The sequence below is a fragment of the Lissotriton helveticus genome, chromosome 2_2, assembly GCF_964261635.1.
Source record: "Lissotriton helveticus chromosome 2_2, aLisHel1.1, whole genome shotgun sequence".
NCBI classification, from domain to species: domain Eukaryota; kingdom Metazoa; phylum Chordata; class Amphibia; order Caudata; family Salamandridae; genus Lissotriton; species Lissotriton helveticus.
The window spans coordinates 254,508,907-254,525,404 of NC_136060.1; the positions used below are offsets into that span (position 1 = coordinate 254,508,907).

General features: G+C 41.4%; 2 protein-coding genes across 2 annotated transcripts in view; one reads left to right on the forward strand and one right to left on the reverse strand.

The window, feature by feature from the left end:
• The window catches only part of ZCCHC4 (zinc finger CCHC-type containing 4), a 374,799-nt gene that overhangs the window by 203,383 nt on the left and 154,918 nt on the right, over positions 1 to 16,498 (reverse strand). The gene's annotated exons all lie outside the window — the stretch shown is intronic.
• LOC144821396 (E3 ubiquitin-protein ligase TRIM69-like) overlaps positions 1 to 16,498 on the forward strand; it is a 56,821-nt gene that overhangs the window by 16,128 nt on the left and 24,195 nt on the right. The window contains exons 2-5 of the mRNA XM_078678378.1: positions 418 to 513; positions 11,194 to 11,427; positions 12,067 to 12,089; positions 16,245 to 16,378. Coding sequence (XP_078534504.1) covers positions 472 to 513; positions 11,194 to 11,427; positions 12,067 to 12,089; positions 16,245 to 16,378 — 433 coding nt within the window. The 5' untranslated portion in view covers positions 418 to 471. The remainder of the gene's footprint in view (positions 1 to 417; positions 514 to 11,193; positions 11,428 to 12,066; positions 12,090 to 16,244; positions 16,379 to 16,498) is intronic.

Consider the following 16,498-nt stretch of genomic DNA (forward strand, 5'->3'; position numbering starts at 1 on the left):
TTGATTTGTTTCACAGCGGCTTTAAGTGGCATCATAGATAACTTATATTGTTTACTATCACTAAGAACCCGTTGGTGGAAACCCCTCTTATTCAGTTACCAATCTATAATTCTATATGTACATAACACAAAGCTAATTTACCAACAGCAGATATTCTGCACTGCACCGGCTTTGCAACAGCAAACCAGCTTTGTGACCAGGCATGTGAGATGTGCTCAGCTCAGCTACTAAGCCCCCAAACGCTATGAGATCTAAAACCGGGGTTGAGGAAGTGACTGGCAGAGCACTAAAGGCCATATTGTTCCTTAATTAACTACATCTATGTGGAGCATTACAATATACAGAGCTTGGTGTTTGTACCTGGATAATGCAGAAGACCTGGCAATTGGGTAACATGTGCTTTATTCCCATTAACAGACCTCATCACATAAAAGGCTGGACGCGCTCCATACAGAGAAGAGGGAGACGGAGATGCAGCTGCAGACCTTAAGGAGGAGGAGCAGAGTCATTCATGTGAGGAAACGGAATACTTGGCAGTTTCTTATAAAAGGATACATTACAGAAAGATTTTGTTGAGCAGGCTACTTTTGCACGACACCCCCTCTACTTTGTCGGTCCATGTTAGGAGAAGTATTTTGCACAGAGTACAGGGTAAATTAAGGCTGGATTCCATACATGGGCAGACAGGCCAATGACTGTTGAAGAACCATTGTTTTTCGGCATCGGTATCGTTTCACATTGCTCATCTCATAACAAACATTGGCAAAGGCCATATGTCTCTGCCCTAAATGGCTGAGCTGCTGGATTGCAAATGCTTTTTCTACTGCCATTAGCGTGCGAATGGATGCATCATGATGCATATGCACGCATGGCCCATTCCCAGTTGGCCGTTGATTGGCACACATGCATAACGATGCACAGCGCTGCATGTGTCACGATGCATACATATGTGTGCGACATGACCTTGCTATATATATATATATATATATATATATATATATATATATATATATATATATATATAAATATATATATATTTTTTATTTTTTTTAATTTTATTTGTTCATTCAGTTTTCTGTCAAAAAAAAAAAATAACAGTGCAGCTCAAAAGACATGGCTATATTATAACAGCACTTTAAAACTTAAAAAGTGAAGGTAAAAGATGTAATCGAGTAGCCCAGTAGCACTTTGTAGCTGCCACACTCTTGGTAGAGCAAAAATAAATAACAGTTAAAAAAAAACTTACAACTGGGAGTCAGAAGGAGAGAGCGATGGGGGCATCAAGGAATGGTGGATGGTAGCAAAAAAAAAAGTATGCATGGAGAAAGCACAATATTGTAACAACCATAGTGAATGCAAGGAAAAGAACGGATTGCTAGATGGTGAAGTTATCCGTTTGAAGGATGCAACTCATCTATTCCAAATACTGAGACACCTATATGATCCTGAGTGGAACAAGCACAAGAATAGGAAGGAAAGCCGCCAAATCAAGAGCAGAGAAATCAGAGACACAACAGGCCATACAATCATGATCAAAGAGCAGACTCCAATCCCACTCTAAGTGTATGGTATGTATTGGAAACAGTAGGTCTATAACATTACAACAATGTCAAGCGCACACAACATGCATCAGTTGATCGATTTAGTTTCGTAATTGGTCAATGTAAATATAAGATCCGACTCCAATGTTCATAACCTCTTGGGTGTTTATTCATCCAGTATGAGTCTTTGTTTTACAACAAAACCAGCCGAAACGTGTTTTGTCAATATCGGGGTGAACCCGTGACTCTTCAGGGCTGGGGAGATAAAGTCAAGGATGAAATCATACTGTTAGGGGTGGGGGGGGGGTGTTTTGACCAGTGAAAGGAATCTTAGGAAGTGGAGGTGGGTGACCGCGTCAGTGGATGATCTATTAGTGCGTGGAGGATTGGCAGAAAGCCTATCCAAGAAAAAGTGGAAACCTAGAAAGGGTGTTGGGGCAGTGGACCGGGTGTGAATGGGAGGTTGCGAATAGCACCATAGTGAACATGGAATACAAAGTGAGTGTTTGTGTGTGGTGGTGAAGTGCAGTGTTATAACATTGAAATGCAGAAACGCAAGTGGTGGACCACATGGTTAGTGTCATGTGGGGAAAGGTGTAGTGACAAGCTGAAAATCACTAATAATTAGAATTTGCAAAGCACTTTTTAGTAATATCCTGAGGAGAGAAAAGAAAGAAAGCATAACAAATATAAATATATATATATGCAGAAACGACGTATGTGAGCATAGCTACGGTATAGGTGTTGTGTGGCATGCAGTGCCTCTTCACAATTCGTGACAAGCTCTATATCATAAGCGGCATCGGTAAGCACAATGCAGTTCAAATCACCTTTATGATCAAATTTTGTACCGTGCTGTCAACAGCCAAAAAAACACTATATGTACAGTATCGTTGGGATTCATATACAACATCACTGATCTACACCGCATGAAATGAAACTAGTCTTGGATAACTGCTGTATATAACAGGGTGTGAGGTAGTTTGTAACCTGCTATATAACATGAGTAGTATAGGTATGTCTGGAACAGTTGAGACATCTTGTATACACAAATTTAAACCCGGCTGTATATTGCTATCACACATAGTAAGTACAGTATAATTGGGATTAAGAGATAACATCAATGTCTTACATCACACAAAATGAAAGTCGTTTGGGGTGAATGCTCTAAACTAAAGGTAGTAAGGTAAGTACAGTAAAGTGCTTACCGATGCCGCTTATGATATAGAGCTTGTCACGAATTGTGAAGAGGCACTGCATGCCACACAACACCTATACCGTAGCTATGCTCACATACGTCGTTTCTGCATATATATATATTTATATTTGTTATGCTTTCTTTCTTTTCTCTCCTCAGGATATTACTAAAAAGTGCTTTGCAAATTCTAATTATCAGTGATTTTCAGCTTGTCACTACACCTTTCCCCACATGACACTCACCATGTGGTCCACCACTTGCGTTTCTGCATTTCAATGTTATAACACTGCACTTCACCACCACACACACACACTCACTTTGTATTCCATGTTCACTATGGTGCTATTCGCAACCTCCCATTCACACCCGGTCCACTGCCCCAACACCCTTTCTAGGTTTCCACTTTTTCTTGGATAGGCTTTCTGCCAATCCTCCACGCACTAATAGATCATCCACTGACGCGGTCACCCACCTCCACTTCCTAAGATTCCTTTCACTGGTCATAACACCCCCCCCCCCCCCCCTAACAGTATGATTTCATCCTTGACTTTATCTCCCCAGCCCTGAAGAGTCACGGGTTCACCCCGATATTGACGAAACATGTGTCGGCTGGTTTTGTTGTAAAACAAAGACTCATACTGGATGAATAAACACCCAAGAGGTTATGAACATTGGAGTCGGATCTTATATTTACATTGACCAATTACGAAACTAAATCGATCAACTGATGCATGTTGTGTGCGCTTGACATTGTTGTAATGTATACAGAGGGTTGAGGTTCTCTCTCCTTCCTTTCTCTGAGATAAGGGTTAGCTCAGATCAAGCAGCACCAACCACTGACATTCCACGAACTAACACCCTACCACTACCTGTAGAGCGCCATTGTATTTCTGAACTGCTTTATAACCCTTCGCTGAACTGTAGTAGGTCTATAACAGCTGCGTGTAGCCAGTACCTAAAATAACAAGCAATAGCAACGCCAACAGACGTCTCTGCAAGAGAGGCTTTGCTAATATGTTTCAATCATGTTGTACACCAGTGCAGCTGCTGTTACAGCATGGCTAAAAGTTAGTGGGGTAAAAGAGAGTGGAGTGGAGCATTGTCAAGTGGAGTAGAGTGGAGTGTTATGGAGTGGCGTAGAGTTGAGTGCCGTATTGGGGTATGCGTGGACAATTAGGACCATACCTGGAAAATCCTGATTTTCATTGCTTTTCATGCATACTTCCAAAATGGAACAAATATCTGTAAATTGTAGGCGTCAGACTACCATATGTAGTTTGATGATGTATTTTTTGTGAACCAGGTACCATGTGTTTATCTCCAACATAAGTATTAATAATCCTTGTTAGGAAAATATTAAGAGTGATAGTGTATTACAAAAGGTGTCAATAGCCAAAAACAGAATAATTGAAATCTTTGCTAAAAGAGCTATTGACAAAGCTACCTCAAATAAAGAAAAGGCATACGAACTAAATGAACAAGTAGGGCACCATTTAGCTATCCGTACAAGAAACCAAAATATCATCAATACTATAAAAGAAATCAAAGATAAAAATAATCTATTAACGCAAGACCCAGAAGCAATTAAAACAGAATTCCAGGCATACTATCAAAATCTATATACAGAGACTGATAAAAATCAACATCTAATCAACACATACTTAGACCAAGAACCGAGACCTAAATTCTTACAAAATGATTATGACAGCCTTGAAGCTATACCCCAATGGATCGAGATTCTACTCTCTATCAACAGCTTGCCTTCGGGGAAAACCGCAGGACTGGACGGTATACCAGTCGAATTTTATGTAAAATTTTATAAACCACTTAAAGTAATACTCACGGCCCTTATGATTCAAGTATTTAGAACGGGAAAACCACCAAAATCCTGGTCAATGGCAAAAATAGTAATCTTCCCCCAAAAAAACAAGGATCCAACTGAACTCTGATCATATCGCCCCATAACTTTGATCAACTGCGATTCAAAAATCTATTCTAAGATGTTAGCCACCCGATTAGCCCCGATCATCCATAAAATCGTATCCGTACGACAACATGGATTCGTCCCCGGTCGCTCAACTACAGATCATGTACAAAGGGTGATTACACTATTCGATATAACAGAGGTTACGGGAGACCCTATGGCACTTATATTATTGGATGCAGAAAAAGCATTCGATAGGGTCTCCTGGCAATATTTTTGGACAGCCATGATAAAAAGTGGAATCGGAGAGCAATTCATCAATGCTATTCAGAGTTTATATTATAAACCAGAAGCAGTTGTGATGATAAATGGCAGAATGACGGGCAAGATTAAAATAACTAGGGGAACCAGACAAGGATGTCCATGCTCACCCTTATTATTTGCAATATTCATCGATCCCTTTATCAGTAAACTAGAATGTAATCAAAATATTTTACCAATAAAAACACCGAACGGAAATACTAAAATACTAGCTTACGCCGATGACATCGCGATCACCACAAGCAATCCATATGTTACAATAAAGCTGTTAGAAGAAGAGGCCTTACGTTTTGGAGAAATCTCTGGATATAAATTAAACGAAAATAAAATCCAGATAATAATCAACAAGAATATAAACTTAAGCGATGAAAGAATAGTCAGAAATGCTACATATCTCGGCGTTAATATCACCTCTAATTTGGACGATCTTGTCAAAATCAATACAGATCCCCTCCTAAAACAATCATAGGACAGCTTGAGCAGACTAAACAATTTACATTTAACTCTTATAGGGAGATGCAATGTAATTAAAATGATTTATTTACCGAAGTTTTTATATTTTTTTCGCACTATATGTTTAAATTTCGATACACTAATATTCAAACAAATCGAAACGCTTTTTTCTCGATTCATATGGGGATATCAAAAGACACGTCGAGCATATAAGCTCATCTCACTTCCAAGAATGAGAGGGGGTCTTGCAGCCCCAAATCTTAAAATATATTGGTGGGCTTCATTGTTGAGCTACAGCAAAGGCTTATTTATGTTGGATGATTCTCTGATTATTGAAGGGGACGTCCCTTCTCCTTGCAGACTTATTCTGGGAGCAGAAACTAGTGACCATTTATGGCGACTAACATACGACAATCACTTCAAAAAAGTCCGATTTAAAACACCTTTAGGTATCTACAGCGCTTGGTCTAACATCCGTAAATTACTAGGAATAGGCAGATACTCTCATTACACTAGTCTCATCCGAAATTATAACCTTCCAGGAATATTTCATGATACATGCACGATCAGATGGATCGATACTGGAATTACACATTTGGGGGTATTTTTTTCACCATTGGCCATTAAATCTTTTGAGGAACTAAAGATGGAATTTGGGCTTGAACATAGGGATTTTTTTAAATACCTCCAAATTAGAGATTTCATAATAAAACAAGCATTGAAAATGCAATAGGGCTCGCATTAGGAAAGTTTGAGCTATTGGTCTTATAAATCAACGTTTTTTTATTTATTTGTTATTCTTTAAAATAGCTAAATTAATAGCTTTGTCATTTGCTATGTTTTGTTATGTATGCTATGTTTTGTTGGGTTTTGTTATGCTATAATATATTTTGTTTTGCTATGTTTTGTTTTGCTATGTTTTGTTTTGCTATGTTTGGTTATGCTATGTTTGGTTATGCTATGTTTGGTTATGCTATGCTTGGTTATGCTATGTTTTGTTGTGTTTTGCTATGCTATGCTATGTTTTGTTGTGTTTTGTTATGCTATGCTATGTTGTGTTGTGTTTTGCTTTGCTATGTTTTGTTTTGTTATGCTATGCTTTGTTTTGCTATCCTATGCTTTGTTTTGTTATGCTATGCTATGTTTTGCTATCCTATGCTTTTTTTTGTTATGCTATGCGGTGTTTTCTTATGCTATGCTATGCTTTGTTTTGTTATGCTATGCTATGCTATGTTTTGTTATGCTATGCTGGTGAGGGTGAGGGGTGAGAGGGTTGTGAGGGTGAGAGGGTGTGAGGGTGAGAGGGTGTGAGGGTGAGAGAGTTGTGAGGCTGAGGGGGTGTGAGGGTGAGTGAGGGGGTGTGAGGGTGAGTGCGGGGGGTGAGGGGGTGTGAGGGTGAGTGAGGGGGTGCGAGTGTGAGGGGGCTGTGATGGTGTGTGAGGGTGAGTGAGGGGGTGTGAGGGTGAGTGGGATAGGCGAGACATAAAAATCTATCCAACAGCCGTACTGAATGAGTAAAGTGAAGTGCAAAAACCAATCAAATGTCAGAAGTGATCCTTCTGGTGTTAATAATCTTTCTGAATTCATAGTTCTTGAACATGCTGGAGAGCACCTTCAAAGCGCAAACAACGTTTTTAACAGCTTAATCGTTGTTATTGGGTGGGTTTTTGGTGGTCAAAAGGACAGCATTCAGGCTGGTTTTCTCAACAATGGAAAATGCTGCATAACCAATGAGTCACCTCTAAATGCACAAAGGCATTAAAGGGCTTTACCTGCAGAGCGGTGTGAACTGCAGTGATAGATCAGCTGCTGCAGGGGAGGAGAGGTGGGCTGATCACCGTGGCCCCTGTGGCTATAGAGGGGATCCGGGAGAGGCTGACCCCGGGCGGCCGATGACGAAGGGCACTCTACTTAACCCGGAAGTGGGGGTGGGAGGAGTGTAGATTTTGGTGTTAAGAGGGAGGGCACCAAACGGGGAGAAATGTTAAAGGTTAATGTGATTAAACAAGTTAAACAAGTTTTTAAAAAAAGTACACTGGGGGGAGGAGAATCACCAAAACGTGCACTAACCCTCTATGAATTTCACGAGCCTGCATTCTGGCGTCATGATGTAACACGGCGTCCCTGCCAAAAGACCCCCCATTCCGCTCCCCCAAATGATTCTGCATTTGCTAATGTTTTGTGACATAAAACCGGGAGATTATTATTTTTTTCCCTGCCTTAATTGAAGGAAGCATTTAGTGGAGATTTACCCATTATTGGCTCTTGGCGCGCGTGCAGCGCTCTCGTGCACTCCGGAGCAGGTTTGGACGAGCTTGCAGGATTTATGCGAATGGGCCTGCGGGGAGAGGCAATTTGTAGCCGAGACGGACAATTATACGTGGCCCATGAGTGCAAGAATGACTGCGCCAGGCGGCTAATGGGTAGTAAGGCTGCGCCGGCAGCCATGAGCCGCACAGCGGTGTGACGGTGGCTCCAGAGAGCGCCGAGAAGGGGTGCTGCGAGGCACTGGCCGCAGCCAAAGAGAAGGCTCGCGGGGAACTTTAAAAGTGAGCGAGGGAGAGGGGCTGGGGTAGAGAGAAGCCAGAGGGTGAGGAGAAAACAGGAGAGGGATACAAAAAGAGTGTGTGGGGAGTTAATTCAATAGATTAGAGTACAGGTGCGTGGGTGTGGGAAGGAAGTGAGAAGGCAAAAGAGCATTAGAGATTTTAAGAGACTGCGAAAAGAAAGTGAGAGTGGGAGAGACGATGGGGGACAGAGAGGCAGTGCTGTAGTGAGGAGAGTGAGAGATGAGGAAGTATGAGAAAGTGATAATGAGAACGAAGATAGGTGGGAGGAGAATTAGTTGGGGTGAAGGGTTAGCAGTAAGGATGAACTGGGAGAGGAAGGAGGAAAATTGGAGGGGGAAATGAAAAGAGGGAGGAAAAGAGGAAAACAATGAAGTGGAGATAAGCGGAAAGGATGAAGAGGGGGAAATAAAATGGACAGGTATGAAAATGAGTGAGGGAACGAGAGTGACGACGAGAGAAGAATACGGGAACAGCGGAAGCCAGAGAGAAAGATGGAGAGAAAGACTGAAAACCTGAAATAGAGGGAGGGGGGAAGAATCACAAAGAAGAGAGAGACAGACTGAGGCTGGAGAAGTGATTTAGAGAGGCACCGAGAGAGTAGCACTGAAAAACAGGTCCAGGGCTCGAAAAGAGAGATATATATGGTCGAGGTGGGAAATGCAGAAATCAGAGACAAACGAGCCAAAGAGAGGGAGGAAGATAGCGAGACGATGAGAGAGAAAGCTGGCCAGTGAGAGAGGCGGTAAGAAAGAGAAAATCAGAGAGAGAGAACATAGCATGTAACTGGGTAATGTGGCCCGATATTGCCATGAGGGGGTTCTAGTAATATCATGAACCACAAGGTGACGAGGCAGAGTGGTTTATAAATGTCACAGGAACCCTAAGATGGCAATGTAGGGCCATATTATGTACGCATGGTACCCATTGTGTATTTTAAATGGTATACATTAAGTTTGGGAAAGTTAGCTTGAAAAAGCAGTTTTCTAAAAAGTGAAGTTGGCACTGGGATTTGATTGGAATTATATATAATGTTTAAGCTTCTTTTAACTCTCCTTTAATAAATTGGTAATTGAAAAATGGTGAGGTGATTGGATTTAGAAGATTCTGTGACTGCTGTGTTTACCGCACAATTATGGACTTACACTGACATTGAGGGAGAAAGCTGGACAGTGAGAGAGGCTGCAAGAAAAAGAAAAGCAGACAGAGAGAGAGAGGAGAACATAAAGGCACAGAGAAATGGAGAATCAGAGACAGAAAAAAGACGAAGAGAAAAGCATAAAAGGAGACACGGCCTGCGGCCGTGAAACTGAAAGTACGGCCGGCCGGCCGTGAATAATTAGGGGGTGAGAAATGCGCTGGGAGGGCTGCCTTTGATGTGGTAATGCGAGGTAGGCAGGCAGGCGGCTGGTGGCATCATGCACGCGCTTTTTAGGGCTTGCGCTTGTGCAATGACCTAAAAAGCACATGCACTCCGTGGAATCGCCAGTGTAATCGTGCTTGGTTAAACGCTGTTTAAGCCCCTATAGAGCTTCGCCAGCTATGCGCATGCGCACAGCAGGCGAGCCCTAAAAAGGGGGAGGCAGGGCCGAGTTTCATAAAGTCCCGATTATAGAAGATATTAAAGGCAAGACTCCGATTAAAATAGGAGATATTTATAAAACTTTAATCTCACTGCTACCAGATGATCTGGATAGACATAGTCTCAAATGGCAAAATAAACTAAATATCACTATAGACGGCGTACAATCAGCATTTCAACTCTCTCAAACATCACTAATATCTACGAAATTACAGGCTCAATATTATAAGACTTTCTTTCAACTATATTACACACCGTCTCAGATTGCCAAATGGAGTATGGGTAAAGGTACGAATTGTCCAAAATGTGCTACACATGCCGCCGATATAGTACATATATTTGCCACATGCCACTCACTAACTATTATCAGATCAGAAATTTCTAAATTTCTTTCTGAAATTTTTCAAAGTCCAATCGTTATCACGACAACAGAAATAATGTTGGGATTAGAACAAGGTCTAAGATCCAGGGAAACACAGGGCTTGATATCCATATCTATGGCCATCTTTAGGATTTGTCTGGCAACTGGATGGCTGGATCCAACGCCTCCGCTATTCCAACAGTGGCGGTCAAGACTTCTAGCTAGCTATAGCCTAGAAATAGCTATATACAGGAGGAAGGGGATACATAAGAAAAAAAGGGGTCTCGAGATCTGGGGCCCCCTAATTAATTGGCTGCAAAATAACGAATAACGATAGGCAGCAAGTAACTTATAAATCGTGTGAAAATAACATGACTTAATAACTTGCAAACGAATGGACAAATGAGTATGGAAATAGAATATAAATATCCCTAACTTTTATAATTTATTGATCTAATAATCTAGCAACTTTTTTTTTTTCTTCTTTTCCTCTCCCTTTTTCTTTAACAATGTGCTAGTATGTCATTCATCATATGTTATCATATTTAGCAAGAACTAGTGAAATAAGTGTATATATTTATGTTTTCGTAATGAAATTCTTGATCAAAAAATGTATAAGCTGGCTGGGCATGGGTGGGGAGGGACTAAAGTTAGGAAGGGACTAATGCAAAAATGTACTAAATAAAGAACTGTTTTTAAAAAAAGGAAAATATTAAGACATTTTACACTGTAATATTAGATGAACACACTTTTTCTCTTTAATAAATGCCTCGTGCCCTCCTTGAATGCACCATAGTTCATAATTACAAGACTGCTCACTTTCAGCCTCCTCTCTTTAAAGTTAACTGCAAAGACGGTCCAAAACTCAGGATCAAAAGGTCGGAAACTTACTCTGTAGTATCACTCCTCCATTTGGAGAAAATGTGTGTGTTTTTTTTAAGTTGCAGAGTTCCACGAGTACTCCTCAAATACAATGGCAGTTGTGGACCTTTGGAGTACATGCGTAATATTAACACATGCAGAAATGCTAAAAAATATTGCCAAATTTCCACGAACATGTTGTTGTAGCCCTTGAATTAATGTTTCCATTTTGGTATTACACTTGCTAAATTATAAAAAACATAATTGTTTCACGATAAATCATACCTGACCTCAAAATATGATGGTATTTCACAGAATAGCTTCACTGATGTGGCTGTAATAGATAGCACAGTACTTGCAATCTGTTGTGTCTCATCTCTTGCAGGACACATCTAACCACCTTAAACAAGAAGTATCTGAGCAGTATGATGCAATGAGACGAACGTTGGACAAAGATGAACAAGAGACCATCGAAATAATAGAAGAAAACTCAAGAATTGCCGTGGGGAAATTAAACAGGGCCATCAGAGACGGGAACCAAAACTTAGAACAAATTTGCAAATTAATTAAAATTGCAGAAACAGAACTACAACAAAATTGGACAGCCACAACAAAACAGGTAAGAAACCATTGAGCGTAACTGCAAAGTATATCTGCATGACCAATACAAGAAACAAGTGCTTTAAGTTAGCAACAGGAAACCAATCTCGACACTATATCTCTATGATTGAACTAGTTTCACCATGGAGGAGGTTACCTACCATGCTAACTAATCACATTTGCCCAAAGACAGGGATTCAGAAATATTCCTCAGTACGTATAAAATAAAATGCCAATTAAGGGATAGTATATTAACCAATACTTTACATAAAATAATTGGATGTAATACCAGACCCAATCTGAGGGGGCAATTTTTTCTTCTGAAGGAAGGTATATTCTGGCAGACAGTGGCATAAGAAAGTGGAGGGTGGGTTGCTATCCGCCCGGCCAGCACGAGTTTTGGGGGCTGCGGCCTGCACCAGCTCTTACTTGCGGCCGCACGGGGCAGCAAGCGCAGGAATTGATCGCAAATACTGGGGGTTTCAAAGGAGAAACACACATTAAGTGTTGCTTAATGAGAAACAGATTTCCCTCTTCTCACAGAGTCACTCGGACGAAAGATGCCTGTACCCGAAAGATACCCTTTAATCCTTGTGAATGTGCTTCATTAGCTGATCAAGCACAATAATCTGTAAAACTGTTCTGTTTCTTTTAACAGGTGGATGTACTAAAGGAGCACAGGTAAATATTTATAATGTACATTACACACATTTTTCGGAAAAAGCAACCCGAATGTCTAAGTTTTAGATTTCGCACTGGGATTCATTTTACAAATAGTACATAAATAACCTGTAATTGCTTGGCAGACTCCCCACGGAAAAACAAGACAGAACCAGCGGCCAGATGTAAACTTTCGAGTGGTCACAAACCTTGTGATATGCGAAATTTGCGAGTTTACAGCGGCTAAAAAGTTTTGAACTAGTCACTAAACCTATTTTATGAGGTGGTAAAGTTACTCCTAAAAGTGGCGCAGAAGTAGATTAATGGCCCACTGGGTGGCCAAAACTGATAGAAATGCTGATGTGCATGTCTCCCAGATCAAAGCGTCTTCTTCAAGGGTCCGGGATAAAATAGGCGTGTGGAGAGGCCCAACCAAGTCCCCCCTCCTACTTTATGCCCCTTTGGGTAAAGAATTATCTCCTGGCCAAGATAGGCAGGAGTTCCTCGGATGGGAGGAAGGGAAGGTTGCATACCCCTGGAAGACATGTTTAAAAGGGGGCAAATAATACCCTTTGAGCAGCTTAGATGAGTTAGAGTTACAAAGGACCGAATCATTTCCTACAGCCACACACGGAACGGGAGACCACTAGGGACCTCACCTCATTGAAAAATGTCTTCGGAATCATGACAGCGAGAGGCTTATGGTATACAGGCTGTACCACCTCCTCAATAGGCTTGACCCCGGTGTAAGGCTTCCTTTCCAAGATGCCTGGGAGTGAGTTTGCCATCAGGCTACATGATGGGCAATAACATATATATTTATCAGAGTGGGTCTAGTTGCCTGCCATGCCAGAGGTAGAGAAATACTTCTGAAAATAATATACTGTTGCTACTACACGCCTACTCAATATAGGCTACGGGACACCCACAAGGCACAGACTGCTGGAAAGGTGATGGAGGGTGGGATCTCTCACCCATGCACCTTTCTGGCATCTGGTTCTTAAAACGACTGAAGACATAACAGGGTCCCAGCTGCCAAATTGCCCAGAACTGGTTCTGCTGAGGTCACTGCCAGAAGACATTTGCCGCTTAGATGGCAGGAAAGGCAAATTATCTCTCATCCACTCCAAGCAGCGAAAGAAAACATTCTGTCAATGTGGAGTACTACGGGGGTAGCCGGAGAGGCGACGTGGTTGGGTTGGAACTACTGGATTCAGACAATGAAAACATTTCAAAACCACCTTAGGGAGGGGAGGTGAATTCAGGAAGCAGTGGGGTCTGCTGTAAGTCTATATGCCCACAAACATTTGATTACTGTACAAGTCAAAGAGACACTGGGAGCTAAAACGGCTCTACTTAACATTGGAAGCAATTTGCAAATGTGTGACTAGTAAGTATGGTGATAATGGACGGCGGAGATCCTTTGGTGGGTTTAAACTAGGACGTAGGCTATACAAAATATTTCCTTTTCGATGTTATGTTACAAAAATGCAATACAAATATATTTAATCCCAATGGATTACGATTCGCAATGTGGAAGGTGCATGTTGGGGAGTCCGTTCTAAACTGCACTTCATATCCCTATATATCAATGGGTTCTGACCGTAATAATAGTCACAAAGCATTGAAAAGTTACTAACAGTGGTAACTGATTTGCAAAATGGAAGGGGTCCTTTGTGGACTCCATACCCTTTGGAAATTGGGGTAAATGCTTCGGTGTGAGTAGGCAGTGTTGCATGGGCAACTGCCAACTCTCACAAACGTTTAAAAAAATATATTTTTATTAACAAAAGCTCAAGAGACCACATCATACAGAGACAATAGCATGAGGACAGTAGTTGCCATATACATGAGATCGTAAATAACTCTCACAAACTTTTTTTTTTAAGGCAGCCCCCGTTTCCTATAAGGATATCAGGTTCCTAAAAAACACGTTTTCTTCATTTAAACGCAATCACAGGCATGTTCTCTACTGACCCTCGTAGGCCACAATTCCTGTGACTGCGACAAATCACAGGGAGTCTCAATTTGTGACCTACCTAATGAATATTAATTAAGTAGGTCTGACTGCAACCTATTCAGATTCTTTATATACCAAACCAAAGTATTAGTACATAGGTCGGTTCACAAAGTAAGCCCCTGGTCAAGAAGAGTAGAATAGCAGATTGTAGCGCCTTTTTGGTAATGTTGGTAATGTTAATTCAAAACAGTACTAAGAACACAAAACACAAAGAAATATGCAAGCCAATATAATACAGTAGTAACACACGAATTACAGGCTATCAACCCTATGCAATGTTGGCGATCAGCAAACTATCATAAACATTCACACAATCCTGAAAGAGAAAATACAATACTACAACAAAGCCATAATGAAAAGCTAAGTGACCACAATCACTACCCTGAAAAATGGAAGATCACAATCTTCCTGCCAAAACTGAGATGCTTTTTTGTGAAGTTGGAAAACTTTACTTTTCATAACACTATTGTTTCAGTACACCTAAAAGCAAACAAACAAAAAGGTATCAAATAATAATGTGTCTCATATAACCTGCATCTCAGATTTCTGGTCCAGAGAGGTAGGCCCTACCTCCTTCTTTGAGGCTTAGTGCTGTTGGTCTCCTAGTGACCTTAGAGGATCCTTGTCAGAGGCTGCGTGTTCATGGCGGTTGGGGAGCAAATCCGATAATGAAACAGGGGAGACAGAAGTCTATCTTCAACATGTGCAAGCCCACATGCACAAATGGCTTACTCTAGTTCATACAGGTTTCTCTCACTCTGGTTAGCTAGCAAATCAATTGGGTGTACCTTTTGGGTCAGCTAGGAGCTTCCACACAAACAAGTTCAGAAACAGCGACAGGGCAAGCCAACGAAGCTACAAGGGCCATTCAGACTTATTGCTAGCAGAGAGTACATGGGCATCATTCAGCATCAAGTTCTGGAACCACCAACAGCTGCCGGGGACATGCCAGGCGATGTCCAAAGAGTATAAACCAACCTGAAGGAAAGCTGCAGCTCTTGTATTAAACTTCAGCCACTTGGGCTAAGAACACTGCCAGAGTATGTACATAATCGGAGTTCAAAAGATCTAGACAATTAGGATGGGGCAGCAGTTCCCTCCTCCGAGAGATCCTCTTCCCATACTGTATTGCAGTGGCCACTGCCCTTTTGCAGATGGCCAGGTACACCTTCCAGGGGACTGCTGCGAACGAAACCCCTATGTATTCCTTCCAGAAAGCCCTAGAAAATAAGAAGAGGAGAGAAAGAAAAAGTGGGGGACGGAATTGTCCCTACTGTCCTCTGTGGCCAGCATTTATCCTCCATCTTGGAACTGCAATCAGTTATGGGTAGCCCTAATGAAAGGTGTGCCATAAGTGATGGCAGAACATTCACTAGGTGCACAATGATGAACTCAACGTTCACAAACTTTTTTTATCCCAGGAAACAAATAAGCAAAAAAAGGGGGTAGTATCTGACTCAGGTTACTGGACCTATTAGCTTGGGAGGTCAGCGGGCATTACCACTAGAAGCAGCGACTGCACTCAAAAGCGTGGTGATATTGCAGCCAGGCACGGCTTTTGAAACGGGATTTTGACAATCTTTATTTCACTATTGGTGGCACAATCCATGACCAAATTAAGCCAGTTTCCAAGCACTGTGTTGCCCTTCTAATGGAAGAAGTGCATTAGTGTATTCACTAAGCAGTAATCACAACATTAAATATATCTGCATTTACATTGGAATGCAGATATTGACCCAGCCACTCAAAGTCTCAGACTGCCTCCATTAACTAGCATTTTTGCCTGCATGCGGTGGGGTGAGACATGCACCGACTGCTAATGTCAGTCAGACTGCCAAGCATTGCCCTCATTCTTTCATGCACTCAAACACTCTCCCACTTCCCCCGCCAACCATCCATGCACTCTTTATCCATCCACCCACGGGCTCATACTCGCTCTCACTCGGCCACACAACCACACATAAAACTAGCCAGTCACTAAAACACTTTCAAATAAAAAAAGTTACATATTGGCTTTGCAAATGCTTGTCCTTCTATGGGTTCAACCTGGGCAATGCCTTGTAGTGAAGAACAGTTCTCAAATTTTAGAGAAATGTTTGCAATTGACACGTACAACATAAGAATCATATCTAACATGTATTCCCTTTCTTTGCCAGCGAGTTTAACAAGAAAACGTTTGCCGGGGAAGAGTTTGAAATAAACAAATCCAAGTTGCAGAAACTTCTCAAACTACTGAAAAATATTAACGAAAAACTCCAAGCAAAATTGCTACAGAAATCACTATTGCTGGGTACTGTATTCTCACAACAGTATTTATACATAGCACTTGTAAAGAGAATTTGTAAAGATAACACTCAATATTTTGGTTAATTCAATGTGCATGCGCGCCACTGCTTGTCCCAAAAAGACA